Source organism: Aquarana catesbeiana, linkage group LG03 (assembly GCF_042186555.1).
Source record: "Aquarana catesbeiana isolate 2022-GZ linkage group LG03, ASM4218655v1, whole genome shotgun sequence".
In the NCBI taxonomy this organism is placed as follows: Eukaryota; Metazoa; Chordata; class Amphibia; order Anura; family Ranidae; genus Aquarana; species Aquarana catesbeiana.
Window position 1 is genome coordinate 236,232,022 of NC_133326.1, and position 16,108 is coordinate 236,248,129.

The window sequence follows — 16,108 nt, forward strand, 5'->3', positions numbered from 1 at the left end:
CAGTGAAATGCGGTACCCACAGGTGGGGTGCCATTAATCCTAATGACATGCCGCCCACACTGGAAATCGCACCTGCACTGGGAACTGCGCTGTACTCGTGTGCAGGAACTTCTTTTCTGCGTGTCACAGGGCATGGCAGCCCATTCAAATGAATGAGCTCTTCTGCCCATGCAAGTAGGTATTTGTGGATGTTCATTACCATATTAGCATCAGAGCAGGAATTGAAAATATTTTTGATAGAAGATGTTTACACTGAGCAAAATTATAAATGCAACACTTTTGTGTTTGCCCCTGTCGCGGACACTGGCTGCAGGGACCTTTTCTGTCCACATTCACCCTGTTATTTGGTATTCCTTTATTAATCTATATTAATCATTCTTTTGTTACATTTTTGAGAGACTGTTTTCTTAGACTTGCCCAAAGACTATTCTTGGTTGTTAATTCTGAACAATACATGATCCTTGAAAGAGCTGATCACATTGACCTGCGGAGACAGACTGTCTGGTCACCTAGGCTGCCTTAAGTGCTGTGTCAATTAACATGTTAATTATATAACTGTCTGCTAAGTTGTTGCTAGAGGGGAGGGGGAAGTATCCATGAGCCAGCCCTACCTCATTATCTAAACCCTTGTGTTAAAAAGGCTGTATACTGCCCAATAAATTATTCAAGATTCTACAAGCTATTTTCGGCTAGACCTGTATTCAATGCAGCTATAATAATATATCTCTCTGATGGTCAGACTGGAGGAAGCGGTATTACTGATGGAAGCACTCAGCGGAGTGTGGGATAGGATCCGTCACAATTGGTGTCAAGCTGTGGGATGCTTCCTCTTGCCTAGGCACACCCAAACCACTACCGGGACCCCCTGCTCCTAACAGCAGATGGAACATCATTATGCCAGACTAAAGCGCAGCACCTTGAAGGATCTCTTGGAAGCCCAAGGTTTTGCAACCTCCACCGAAAGGAGAGAGAGCCTTACATCAAATGACCCGAGCAGCGGAGAGTTGGATGACCAAGCGCCAAGCTGTTACCATGGCAGATGCGTTCCAGCTAATCCTCCTGGAACAATTCTACGATCATACCCCACATGAAGTTAGACACTGGGTAAAGGATTGGTGGCCAGTCACAGTAGATAAAGCTGCCACCCTAGCTGACCAATACGTGGATTCAAGGCGGACTGTACAACCAGAGCCTAAGACCCCAGCCCGGTCTGTCCCCAACAGTCCACGGAACGTTGCCCCTCCAAACCAGCCGTCGATCTCCGGTCCCACTCAGATACCATCTTCATGAGGGAAAGGGGACCTCTGCTACAGATGCAACCAAGCAGGGCATGTTAGGGGGTATTGTCCGCAGAATATTTCCCAGGATGCACAGAACAACAGGCCCCTTGGACCTGCCCAGGCTGCTGCACACTGTCTGGAGAGAGATGATGTGACTTACCCAAGTGAGGAGAATATTGGAATTCTACATGAGGCAAACCCTGTGCAAGCTGCCACTATGGATAATCGTTTGCACCATCGACAATCCATGTGGATTAATGGTCGGGCTGCCCAGGGACTGCGGGACACAGGAGCTACTATTACCCTGATACAGTCCAGGATGATAATCCCAGCAGAGCAGACAGGATGGTCTGTGGTTGTGCGGGTGGCCGGGGGAAATGTTATGCGGGTCCCCACTGCCAGGGTTCGGGGGCCAAAGAAGTGGAAGTTGGAATAATGCAGAACTTACCTGCAGAGGTTTTGTTGGGCAACGATTTGAGACGTTTAAATTCAGCTTTCTCCCTGGATGTATCCGCGGAAGCCTGCCCTGTTACCACCTGCCATAAAGGGACCCAGGTAAGACCTGTCACCCCTGACCTAGACTACCCCAGCTATTCCTACCCCGACTTGGGCTTCTCCCGAAGACTTTGCACAGGCAACACTCAGCCACTCTTCCCTAGCTAGCTATAGGGAAAGAGCAGGATTGGACCCGGGGGGGTTGAAGGGAGAGCGGGTAGAGTGGGTCCAGGGATTACTCTATCGGGTTACTGAGGGAAAGACAGCCTCCCATCCACCCAAGCGCCAGCTGGTTGTACCACAGAAATATCAGCATGACCTGCTGTGCATTGGGCATGACATACCCTTAGCCAGACACCTGGGGATGTCCCGGACCCTACACCATCTGACTCAGTTGTTTTTTTGGCCAGGGATTACAGGGGATGTCCCACAGTATTGCTGGACCTGTTACACATGCCAGTGGATGGGTAAGCATAGGGGCCCACTGAAAGCTCCCCTACACCCTTTACCGATCATTGATGAACCCTTTAGCAGCGTTGCCATAGACCTGGTTGGACCATTGCCCCGACCTAGTCCTTCTGGGAAGAGATATATCCTTACTGTGGTGGATTATGCCACCCGGTTCCCAGAGGCCATTCCCCTGGCAAATATCCACGCAGAAACTGTGGCTGATGCCTTGCTCCAGATCTTTGCCAGGGTGGGTTTCCCTTGGGAAATCATCTCCGACCAGGGGACCCAGTTCACCTGCTGAGCTCACTCAGCAGTTATGGAGGCTCTGTGGGATAAAGCCCCTACAGAGCTCTCCTTATCATCCCCCAGACCAACGGACTGTGTGAGAGGTTCAATAGAACTCTGAAACAGCTGCTTACAACATTCGCAACCTCTCACAGGGATTGGGAGAGATATCTGCCGCACCTTCTCTTTGCTTATCGGGAGGTGCCGAAGGAATCTACTGGGTTCTCCCAGTTTGAGTTACTGTATGGGAGGCGGGTGAGGGGGCCCCTAGATTTAGTCAGAGCCCACTGGGAAGGGGGAATTGATCTCCAAGGGTCCTCTATCGTAGCATACGTTCTTGAGTTTAGGGACAGACTGAAGGAGCTCACGGACACTGTCCAAGAGAACCTTCGGGCTGCCCAAAGGCGGCAGAAACGATGGTACAATCATACTGCTCGGAACCGCACTCTGGAGGTTGGGCAGAAGGTTCTTGCCCTCAGGCCAACCAAGCAGGATAAATTACAGGCCACTTGGCAGGGACCTTACCGGGTTGTGGCAAAGCTCTGTGACACAACCTACCTAGTGGCTAAATGTTCGGATGAAAGAGTCGGATGGACCTTTCATGTGAACATGTTGAAAGCATACTGGGAAAGATCAGGAGAGGTATATGTGCTCCAGCTGTGGAAAATTCTGAGAACTTTCCCCTGCTGGTGCTCCCGGAGCTAAATAGAATTACTGCAGGGATAGAGGTGATAAAGCTTGGCGACTAGCTAGGGACGACGCAGAGAGAACAAGCTAGACAGATCCTTAGTCAGAGAAGGGAAATGTTCTCCACAGTCCCTGAGTACACTACTATGGCAGTGCACGGAGTGGAGACCCCGGGACAACTGCCACTAAGACAGGCGGCTTACCGGATACACAGTGAGAGAGGGAATGCGTCATGAGATTAAGGAGATGCTTGAGTTGGGAGTCATTAAGCCATCCAGCAGCCCCTGGGCTTCCCCGGTGGTCCTTGTACCGAAGCGGGATGGCACAGCTCGCTTCTGCGTAGACTACCGCAGATTAAATGAGTGCACCACTGACCCTTACCCTATGGTAAGGTGGATGATCTGTTCAATCGCATTGCTCAGGGAAAATTCCTGATAACCCTCGACCTATGCAAAGGGTACTGGCAAATTCCTCTGGATGCAGAATCTATTCTGAAATCAGCGTTCATTACCCCCATTTGGCCTATACCAGTCTAAAGTAATGCCATTTGGGATGAAGAATGCACCGGCAACTTTCCAGAGGATGGTAGACCAACTCCTCGATGGCCTCCAGGACTATGCTTGTGCATATCTGGATGACATTGCGATCTACAGTGATACCTGGGAGGACCATCTGGTTCACTTGGGTGCCGTGTTAGACCGCATCAAGGCTGAAGGACTAACCATTAAGCCAGAAAAATGCAGCATAGGGATGTCAGAGGTACGGTACCTTGGACATCAAGTAGGCAGTGGACAACAGTGATCTGAGCCTGCTAAGATTGAGGCAGTTGTCAAGTGGCTGACCCCCCGTACTAAAACCCAGGTCCTGGCGTTCCTTGGCACAGCTGGGTACTATAGGAACTTTGTCCCGTAATATAGTTCTATCGCTAAGCCCCTGACAGACCTGACTAAGAAGCACCTTCCCTGACAGGTACTGTGGTCCCCAGAGTGTGAAGCTGCCTTCCAATGATTAAAGAATGCACTAACTTCAGCTCCTGTTCTAGCTGCCCCTGACCCAACCAAATGTTTTTGTGTCCACACAGATGCCTCTACATTCGGGCTGGGGGCAGTACTGAGCCAAGTAGGACCTGATGGCAGTGAGCACCCAGTGGCCTATATCAGTCAGAAGCTGCTACCAAGGGAAGTCGGTTATGCAGCCGTGGAGAAGGAGTGTTTGGTGCTGGTGTGGGCTCTCAAGAAATTCCAACCTTTTCTCTACAGACGATCTTTTATGGTGCTCTCCGACCGCAATCCATTAGCCTGACTTAATCGGTTCTCCGAGAATAATGGACGTTTGTTACGATTGGCCCTGCAGCCTTACAATTTTACCATCCAGTATCGGTCAGGAAAGCAGAATGGGAACGCTGATGGACTTTCCTGGCAAACTGAACAATAAAACTCTCCCTGACAGCCCCAAGCTGACCCGTGGTCGATCTAGTTGGGTCTGCCGGACTATGGGACGGGGGGGGGCACTGTCTCTGACACTGGCTGCAGGGACTTTTTCTGTCCACATTCACCCTGTAATTTGGTATTGCTATATTAATCTTTCTTTTGTTACATTTTTGAGAGACTGTTTTCTTGGACTTGCCCAAAGACTATTCTTGGTTGTTAATTCTGAACAATACATGATCCTTGAAAGAGCTGATCACATTGACCTGCGGAAACTGACTGTCTGGTCACCTAGGCTGCCTAAAGTGCTGTGTTAATTAACATGTTAATTATATAATTGTCTGCTAAGTTGTTGCTAGAGGGGAGGGGGAGGTATCCATGAGCCAGCCCTACCTCATTATCTAACCCCTTGTGTTAAAAGTGTATAAAACGGCTGTATTTTGCTGAATAAATCATTCAAGATTCTACAAGCTATTTTTGGCTAGACTTGTATTCAATGCAGCTATAATAATATATCTCTCTGATGGCCAGACTGGAGGAAGCGGTATTACTGACGGAACTGAGCTGAACTTAAAGATCTATGACTTTTTCTATGTACACAAAAGGCCTATTTCTCTCAAATATTGTTCACAAAATCTGTCCAAATCTGTGTTAGTGAGCACTGCTCCTTTGCCGAGATAATCCATCCACCTCACAGGTGTGACATATCAAGATACTGATTAGATAACATGATTATTGCACAGGTGTGCCTTAGGCTGGCCACAATGAAAGGCCACTGTAAAATGTGCAGTTTTATCACACAGCACAATGCCACAGATGTCGCAAGTTTTGAGGGAGAGTGCAATTGACATGCTGACTGCAGGAATGTCCACCAGAGCTGTTGCCCTTGAATGGAATGTTAATTCTCTACCATAAGCCGTCTCCAAAAGCGTTTAAAAGAATTTGGCAGTACATCCAACCGGCCTCACAACCGCAGACCACGTGTAATCACACAAGCCCAGGACCTCCACATCCAGCATGTTCACCTCCAAGATCTTCTGAGACCAGCCACCCGGACAGTTGCTGCAACAATCGGTTTGCATAACCAAAGAATTTCTGCACAAACTGTCAGAAACCGTCTCAACTGCAGTTCATCGTCGTAACCGACTTGAGTAGGAAAATGCTCACATTCAATGGTGTCTGGCACTTTGGAGAGGTGTTCTCTTCACAGATGAATTCCGGTTTGCACTGTACAGGGCAGATGGCAGACAGTGTGTATGGTGTTGTGTGTGTGGGCGGTTTGCTGATGTCAACGTTGTGGATCGAGTACCCCATGGTGGCAGTGGGGTTATGGTATGGGCAGGCGTATGCTATGGACAACGAACACAGGTGCATTTTATTGATGACATTTTGAATGCACAGAGATACCATGATGATATCCTGAGGACCATCGTTGTGCCATTCATCCACGATCATCACCTCATATTACAGTCTGATAATACACGGCCTCATGTTGCAAGGATCTGCAAGGATCTACCTATATTGGGCATGGTTACAAGGGCTGTGTTTAATAAAGTTTGTGTGCACTTGTGTTATACATTGCATGCATACTGTATACCACATTCCGTACTCACAAAAATACTTTTTAATTGCTGTGCCCCAGCCAGAGTCTCAAATACACACAGCCCAGGTCTGCAGTATTCCCCCATTATCAATATGCTTTCCCAACAATCAGCATTATTCATCCTACTAAATTAAACCCCTGGCAATTTACAGTCTGAAATATACACAGTCAGACTTTAGCTCTGAGCAGCAATATTCCACCTCAACCAACCAGTCATGATGATACTGCACCTGGGGGGCCCAATTTTCTGCAATGTGCTCATTACCAGAGCAAGGTTGTGAGAACCCACCAGAGGATCATCCAGTTCTCCAGTGGGTCAATCCAAGGCTGTAGCCACTAAAAAAAAAAAAAAAATTGAGATAAAATTAGTGACAAGTATTGTAAATCAGTAAATGCTTATTATTGATTATATCACAAATGAATGAGAAAAGGACAATGCTTAACTAAAGCTGCTGTAGGGAAATACTGCCATACACTACTGATGTATTGAAGATGATAATGAATAAAAATGAGAAGTAGTGTGGCTTTGGTGAAGGCTTAGAGCAACACCACATTACTGGGAGGTGTACTCAGATACTGGTTTGCATGTTTTCCTGTACTGCTTTAGTGGAGACTGTGTGATAATAATCCCACACCGATATATCATTTCAAAAATAAGATATCCTGGAATGCAGGAATCCTGATTAATTTCATTTTTATTTATACAATACTTTGACCATTTATTGTTAATTAAGTTTTCCCTATGTACAATTAACATCAAGGCTTATTTAATGATTAAATCTTGATGTGGCCTTAGTAATGTGGAAAATAATGGGAAAAAAATGTTTGTTTATGCTGTTTCTAAAATATGTTATCATGTGCTAATTTTACCAATTCTTTATATACACAGTTTTAAGTGGATCTATAGTGTTTAAAATATATTACATATAAACATTTCATACTTGCCATTTTCAGACTACAGATGAAACTAAAGCAAGTTTAGATGTTAGGCAAGTTCTAAGGCAATAGCTGTCATGCTAAACAGATCTGAAAGAGTCAGGAGAGTCACAGGTAGGACACACATTTCCTCCTCTGTTAACAAAGATGACAACATCTTGAGCATTGCTTAACATGATATGTCAAAAAGCATAGGTAAGATAGTGCTGGGTTTTCTTATTAGAAAGCCAAGCATGCTTTTCAAACAAAGTGTCATGTGTACACCTTGTAATAAATGTTTAACTGTAAACATCCCACATATCTTCTAGATTTCTTACAGCACCATATTATTTCTTATATTTAAAACTAAAGAAGCAACTTTGGGTTGCTTGCACTCATAAATCTTCAAGCAAGGGTACAGTATTGATAGTAATTAGTTTGATATATCTTGTAGCAAGTCTGCCTACTTAAACCTGAACTAAGGTCAAAAACAGTATTTGTGCACTGTAAAACTAAATCAGCTGCAATGAAGTGTGTGCCATACATGTAGGTTGCAGTGTTCTGTAATTTTTTTACTTTAGAGTATAGTAAGTGCTAAATATCTGGTTCTGAAACTCACAGTTCCAGGTGGAATACTGTATATTGATCATAGCATAGCAGTTCGCTCACTTGGCATCTATTGAAACCGTCTTTGATTCTTTTCACAGAATGTTCTGTGATTGGAGGGGGGGGGTTAATATGTTTATCCACACCTCCTCCATTCATTCGATGAAGTCCTGAGCACGTGACCCAGTATAATTACATAACCCTGCATTTCTCACACTTGGCACACACTTCATTAGTGTTAATTTATTTTTACAGTGCACATGTCCAAATTGGCCTGCGTTTGGCTGTAATTAAAGAGACTTGCTGCAAGATATATATATATAAAAAAAAAACTATATCTATATTGTAACCCTATTTGGAGACTTATATGTGCGTAGCAACATATCGCTTCTGGCCTGGGAATTCACCTTAACAAACTAGTATGGAAAAGTTCTGTAACATTAAGGAAAACTCCACTCTGATTTCAAATAAACTATATTGTGCCTACTGGAGGAACAGAATAAAAGATCCCCAATCCTAATTATGACTTTGGTTACATGTTCCAACATTACTAACACTTCTGCTTGACTGGATGGATAATATTCATATCTAGGATATTTGCATTTTCTTTGACATAGCAGTGATTGGCTTACACCAATAACCATGTTTTTCATTTTCTCAGAATTATAATGAAAGTCACACTTACACAAATGGACAGTTATTAGCATGAGGTAAATCTTCTATGTATAAGGGTTCAGAAATTTCACTCCTGATGCCTGATGCCCTTTCTTTGTATGTAACGTACTGATACTAATACTAAATAAAAAGATGCAAATGTAGTCAATCACTGTAATTTTAGATATTCACAATATTGGACCCAAATCACAATGTGTTTGTTCAAGTGATTGGGTCTAATTGATTTACAAATTCTTTATCAAACTAAACTAAGCATAATGTGGAAAATCTTCCCAATGTAGTTAGCTTTATTTCTATGAATGCAACAAAAATTCTAGTTGCTATAAAAAACTGCTCCACCTTTGCATTCATTTTATAACTCTTCCCAAGTGTCCAAAGTCTACAAATGAAAATGCAGCAAGTGAAGTCAAAGTGAAATGAGTACTTAATACTTGTTCTCGGTCAGTGACTAGAAAGTATTGAACACTTCTAGCCCCTTGCCAACCGGCTCACGCCGATATACATTGGCAGAAGGGCACGTACAGGCATATTAACGTATCTGTACATTGCCCTTTAAGACATGACATTGTGGGCGCGCGCGCGCCAACCGCGAGCTTTGTGAGTGTGATCACGGGTCCTGCAGACTCGATGTCTACGGAGATACTCTCGATCCTCTCACGGAGAGGAAGAACGGGGAAATGTTGATGTAAACAAGCATTTTCCCGCACGGTGTACATTCAGACAATACTGGACGACTCTTCCCCCATGAATTCTGAGAACAATAGGGAGGGTGGGCGTCGCGGTCCGGTCCAAACGGTCAGTGAATAACGGCCCGCAGCTCCCTTTTATCTGCCCCCTCCACACAGGCTTTACACCCGCCAATTGTGTCCAATCCACCGCTTGCTACCGCTGACCAATCCCATGGCTGTTGTTGCTGTTCTCCACTGCAACCAATGGCAACCTGTAAATAAAGAACAGGGAGAAGAGATATGCAGACCCCTTTGAGCTATCCCATGAGGGCCCAGCATATTGTTATGACCTGTCATTCTATTTATTTTATAACAAGTACCTATATAGCTCCATCAATTAATGCATCAGTTTACATATACATTGTACATCCACATCAGTCCCCTGCCCTTAAGGAGCTTACAATCTAAGGTCCCTAACTCACATTCATACATACTCATACTAGGGTCAATTTAGACAGGAGCCAACTAACCTACCAGCATGTCTTTGGAGTGTGGGAGGAAACCCTCATAGGCACAGGGAGAACATGCAAATTCCAGGCAGGTAGTGCTCTGGTTGGGTAGTGCTGCAGGGGAAGTGCTAACCACTTAGCCACTGTGCTGCCCTTTACAAAGGTAAAATCTGAAATCATTTGGGGTTGTTTTACTAAAACTGGAAAGTGTAAAATCTGGTGCAGCTGTGCATGATAGCCAATCAGCGTCTAACTTCAGTTTGTTAGATTAAGCTTTGACAAAAAAAGAACTGGAAGCTCATTGGTTTCTATGCAGAGCTGCACCAGATTTTGCATTCTCCAGTTTTAGTAAATTAACCCCATAGTTCCAGTTCCAGTGAATGAACGCATGTACAGTATGAGAAATGTGAATCTCCCTGTGTTCTTACCAGTCCAGTTTTCAAAAAGGGTCCACTTCTAACTTAAACTGGGAAATAGTATAACATCTGTCATTAATCATAAAAGCATCTGAAAGGCTTTTGTCATTTTCATGCATGTGTAACATACTTCATACTTTTTCTTACTCACAAACATAGCATTAGATATATACCCATTTGTAATAGTGCTATAATCTTAGTAATAAGCCAGGTGCATTCAATTTCCTCAGTTATCAAGTTCATGAAATTGGCACAACCCTCAGCAGCTGCACTCTTCTTATTTGTTCCAAGGGCAATAATCAAAGTGCCTGGTATGTATTGAAATGTTTGATTGTCGGGTTGTTAATAAGTATGATGAAGGGTGACACAAATTAACATGCTTGTTATGCATAGGTAACTGAATACTTGCATATGCAAAAAGATATGCATTGAGAAGAAATAATCATTGCATTTCTAGTCCTAAAACGATGTCCTCTAACTGCTTGAAAATATAGAAACAACATTGCATCTGTCTATTGGAAATGCAGTTTTTGAATGCACAACAAAAATATAACATTGTATCTCCTTAATTGCTACAATCTTAAAAAAACATGACATAGTTTTAAAATATTTTACTGTTTTCATTGCAGTTAAGTCAACGTCTCATGAAAGCTAGAATCACATCTTCTGAAGAACAGCAAAGCATTGAGAATTCTGACAGGTTTAATTTACAAACAGAGAAGGAACAAGATGATGAAATTAAATATTATACCAGTGATGATTCTGAAGCACAAGACTGTTATTCTCAGGAATCCCAATCATATGAAAACAAAGAGGACTATTCCCCAGTGGCTGAGCCCACCCCTTCATTGGCAGCTGAGGATTTTCCTGCCACACCAAACACCAGCCACCATTCTGCAGAGGCATTATCACAGGAATATTCATACAAAATAGACGAAACTGCATTTTATCAAGCTGAGCCAATAAAGGACACCACAAGGGACATTTGCCTGGAATCATCAGAAGCTCCAACTTTTCTACAAGGTGAGAATCTGGAAGTAACAGAGATTTTAGATCATAATGCAAATCCAAGTTATAGTGAAAATCCAGTTCACATGACATATCTTTCAACAGATAATACTGAAGAAATGCAGTATGAACATAGTGAAAACATAAAAACTGAAATGGAAAACAGACCAGAAGATAACGATGTCCTCTCTGAAGCTTTAAGAAAACAATATCCAACAACTTTTTCACATTTGGATGACTATCAGGATTTGTCATGTCAATATGAACCTTCCAGCAGTGTTGACCTTGAAACAGAACACGTAGAGTCAAACCAGTCAGCTTTAAGTCTTACTTCTTCGGCTTATACTTACTCCTTTAGAGAACACAAGGTGGGGGACATAGGTGAACAAACAAGTCAAAGCAAAAATGTCATTACTGGCTTTCACAAAGATTTGAAAACCACAGATGACATGAGTGAGCTATCAGATGAAAAGAAGTATGTTACCCCTGAAGGCACAGATTTTTTTGGCTTTCAAAGTGTGCCTTTAAAGATATCCAAAGAATACTATGTTACAACACAGAATCTTAACTCTAGCCATCCTGATCAGGAAACTGATAAAAAATATGTCATGTATAACAGAAATGTGGTTTTATCAGATAATGATGAATCATATGATATTACGTATCCCTCATATGAAGATAAAGGAATAGTTACAGATCAAAAAGACAGAACAATTTCTGATAGTACAGAAACAAAATCAGAATCACTGCCTGTGTGCCCTCCTACTATAGCATGCAGTACAGCTGAAAATGTGACCCATGGCACATTACATGCGTGGAATGAAGTTCTGGGAACATTTCCAAGTGAAGTGACACCGGGAAACAAGGTCATCATTGCAAAGATTACTGAAGAAAAAGGTCAAAGTGAAACATGTTCTCAAGGTAGAGATGACAGCAAAAGGTCATATATAGATCTGTGTGACAGTGGTGGTGTAGTACAGGTAACAGACAGTAGTGCAAAGCCTAAAGTAAAAAGAGAAGAAGTAGATCATACTAGTAAACCAATGCCTGTGCCTTGTGACAGAGAAGGGATTGATGATATTGAAGGTCAAAGAATAGATACAAGTAATCTGAGAACACTTTCTGAAGTAGGTTTAGTTCATGAAAGCACAGAATATATCCCCAAAGAACTAGGTAAATACGATTTTGAGAATAGGTTAAATGATGCACTTGATGAAAGTGATATATATCGTGCAGATCTAAATCCTGTTACTCAGCCAAGCAAGAGCTTTACAGAACTGAGGGGGGAAAAAGAGGTAACATTGTGGGAAGACTTCACTAAGGAAACTAATGGTAAGAAGGTTGTAGAATATGTAGACCTACAGTTGAAAGTAATCACTGAAAAAGAAGAAGATGATCTGGATGATGAGCAAGATAGTTCAGAGCAGAGCTTTATGGGGCCATCTATTCTTATAAGTGAGCCTGATGATGAAGGGGAAAGTCAGTGCACAGATACAGAAGAGCAAGTGAAACCAGAGGAGGCACATCAGTATTATTATCATCCTTTTACTGCTGATGAAATGCATGCTAACCAAGAAATTACAACTGATACAGAAACCACAGAACACTTGAATATTAGCCATGCAAGTTCCAAGGTCTTGTGTTTTATAATGTTTGTGGTTTTTGCTGGTCTGATGTATCATTATGATTTCTTGGTATGTGTTGCCCTCTACCTTTTTTCACTGTACTGGTTGTACTGGGAAGGAGACAGAGGAAAAACTATTGTAAGAAAGGAGTAATAGTAGCTGCACTAAATGCTAACATTAACAACAAGTATGTATTGCTAAGGAATGAGTTGGCCTTGGCAGAGGTTCCTAATGTAAGAGATTATCAATTTTTAGATATGAACCAGTATTTGAGAAAGGACCATAATGAAAAGGTATTTTAGGAGTTGCAGAGTGTTTGAACACATCAGTCAAATTCTGATACAAATGTTTCAAAAGTATTTTCATGTTTTCAAGGAGATCTTTGTTTAGTACATGGAGTCTCACTCCTGTTTTAAAGGTAAACGAACTGTATTTCTGTATGTCCTCTCCAGAGCACAAGAATTTGAATTAAAGTGTTACTAAACCCAGGACACTGCATTCACTATATCCGGTTTCCCACAGTACACAGAACATGGAAATATAATCGTTTTAGTAAATATAAACGGCTAAATACCTTCTCATCAGCAGTTATAGCAGTCTTGTGACATCTATCAGTGTCTGGTTAAAGCTTGTAGGAAGAGTTTTCATTGTGCTATAACTGTCATATAAGGCTGCAGGACCCCTGGCCCTCTGTCTGGACTGTGCTGCTCACATGAACTCTTCCAAGGAAAAAAAAAACTCTCTAGCAATACACACCAAACTGAGCATGTGCAGCTTGCTCCTAGCCTCTGTTCTATCAGGAGACGGGTTGGGGATTGTAGAAGACGAGGGGGGGCAGAAAAGACAGTATCAAACAGTCTTTTTACACAATGCAGAGGATTAACTCCTTAGGTTCCACGGCAAGTATAACAAGCATTCTTTACTTCTGGGTTTAGTAACACTTTAATATTATTTGTATTGTCTAAAACAGTTTAGTATATCTATTCAACCAGTTTAGTATACACACATCTTATGAAGCCTATGTACTGTCATTTTAACCTTTTTCTTTGGGTTACTTTAAGGCAGGAATGAGAACCAATGTTAATAAATAAATCATTTGTTTTGTAATGAATGTTTCAGTACAAAGTTGGCATTATTTGTATTTCAAGTGTTTTGTGACATTGTAAACAGTAATCAGCTTTCTGTCTTTTCCGCCTAATAGTATATAATATCAAGGTAATGTATTGTCTTCTAGATTTCTACAACATTGTATGCATAACAAGTAATCTTCTAATTCAAAATGGCATGGCTACTTACTTAAAATGTCAATATTATTAGTCAGTGGTACATCAACAAGCATGACTGTGACAGTAACTGCTCCCAAATCCCAAAAATCAAGGGACCCAATCTGTGATCCTCTGTTGCTACACTTACGCCATCCACTTTCAGTGCTTTCTGTGAATCAGGCTTCTGCTCTATCAATGTCTCTGTTCATAGAGACTATCACTAGTTAAATACTACTATTGCACTACAGAAGATGAGATAAATAAAACTTAACAAACAAGGTAATTCACCAATGGTGGTAGTATTAAAGGTCAGAGGGCACACCTGGAATCTTAAACCAAGGGTCCATGGGAGTGACTTTTTTTAATTAAGTCTCATAGATTTCTAAGCTAACAGTTTTTGTTTTTTTATTACATTGCACCAAAATGATATTCTAGTTTTACATTTTAGACTGTTACAACATTTGCATTACTATGTCGTTCAATGGAAAAAGAACCAGGTTGAATTTGAAGGATTTTAACAATCTATAAGATGTTCAAAGTCTTTGTGACATTTAAATGTTTTAACACTTGTTACTTATTTGTTCAGGAAGTTTGTGTACAAAAATATTGTAATGCGTGTCATAATAAAATTATTAACTAATCAGAATCAGTTTGTTATTCAAAATATTTTCTTTATTCGTTTTAATCAGAAGACGTAGAATACAAGGTATGTTTGAAGTTATTGACAATTTTTGTTGCCGTTTGGCTTACTTTCTGGTATTTTTTGACATACAAAATGGTAAATCATATTGCAGCAAAGACTAACATGCATTGCTGTAATTTTTTTGGGGAAAATAAAATTTGCCTGAAATCCTTGTGACAGAACTTTCATTTATTTTACATTCATATACAAACATGATTGCATGATCATGTGATTACCCAAACATATTTATTTTACTCTTGGATAGAGTGTGGAAATTTGAATTACTGTATGTGTCCCTGCTGGGGAAATGCACTCTCTATTTGTCCTGGTGTCCATTTTATCTAGGACAGGAAGCAATGGGAAATCTAAAATAGTACAGTTGCCACCGACCAGAATTAGGAATGTGGTTCAGGTTCACCGCTACAATAGGTTCACTACAGTGATAACAGGCTGCATGTGTTTTTTCATAGGGCGTATTCCTTAATTCTTGCTGGCTACGTCACATGGTGATTTACAGGCAGGAGGGTCCGGGAGACAAGGGCAGAGCATTGTCGCCACGTAACTCAAAGTGCCAGAATAAGGAACTTTTTATCATATCACAGCTGTTATTTTATGAAAGCCGGTGATTAAAAAAAAAATCATTTATAGTTTATATGAGATTTTAATGATTGTGATTATGTTTACATCTACTTTAATAATCTATGCATGAGTTCTTCGACTTACAATGCTGGAGTACATTCTCTTGTGTGTCCTATCTGTACACCCAAAAATCATTTTAAGGGACAAATATCTGTCTGTAACAACTATGACATAATTGTGGATAAATATAAATGAAAAGGTATGGTGCTATCTCATATTAAACCTTCATCTTTCAAAATTTGTAGCAAATTCGTAAACAACAAACAAGAAATAACAAACAAGTAAATTATTATATAAAAATAATCAGTTTCAAAACAAACGGGTTAGGAACCAGCAAATATGGATTTGGTCATATCCAGATTTGTTGGTTCCTAACCCGTTTGTTTTGAAACACACGCCACGGCTGATAGAACAGAGAACATGTCTATCTCAAGGTTTACATGTCGGTGCTAACTTATAGCACATCTTAATGTAAGTGCGCATTGCTTCATATGTCTGCTTGTTTTCATTGGTACTAAACATATTTGTGCTATGATTTTCTTATGCTTTTCCTGAGCTACATTGCTTGATTCTCATTAAAATTATAAGGATCGCTTCCATCCATGCTACCGACTGAGAGAAATCCAATCTATTGATAAGACTTTTTTATTCAAGGTTCTGGTGAGCTTGCATTGTGAACCACCTTTTGAAGGTTTTTACTTGGTATCTTTTTTTCATGGTGACTGGACTTTTTTTCCTTTTCGTGAAAATTTACAGTGCCTTGAAAAAGTATTCATACCCCTTGAAATTTTGCACAATTTGTCATGTTACAACCAAAAACTTAAATGTATTTTATTGGGATTTTATGTGATAGACCAACACAAAGTGGCACAT

At 41.3% G+C, this 16,108-nt stretch overlaps 1 protein-coding gene across 2 annotated transcripts in view; it reads left to right on the top strand.

Moving 5' to 3' along the window:
• Positions 1 to 14,668, top strand: part of PPP1R3A (protein phosphatase 1 regulatory subunit 3A) — a 59,069-nt gene extending 44,401 nt beyond the window's left edge. Inside the window, exons 4-5 of one of the 2 annotated variants that reach the window (XM_073619881.1) lie at positions 10,646 to 11,039; positions 11,130 to 14,668. In XM_073619881.1, coding sequence (XP_073475982.1) covers positions 10,646 to 11,039; positions 11,130 to 12,802 — 2,067 coding nt within the window. In that variant the 3' untranslated portion in view covers positions 12,803 to 14,668. Of the gene's footprint in view, positions 1 to 10,645 lie in introns of both variants that reach the window. The other variant, XM_073619880.1, reaches the window with a different exon arrangement.
• The last annotated feature ends 1,440 nt before the right edge of the window (positions 14,669 to 16,108 follow it).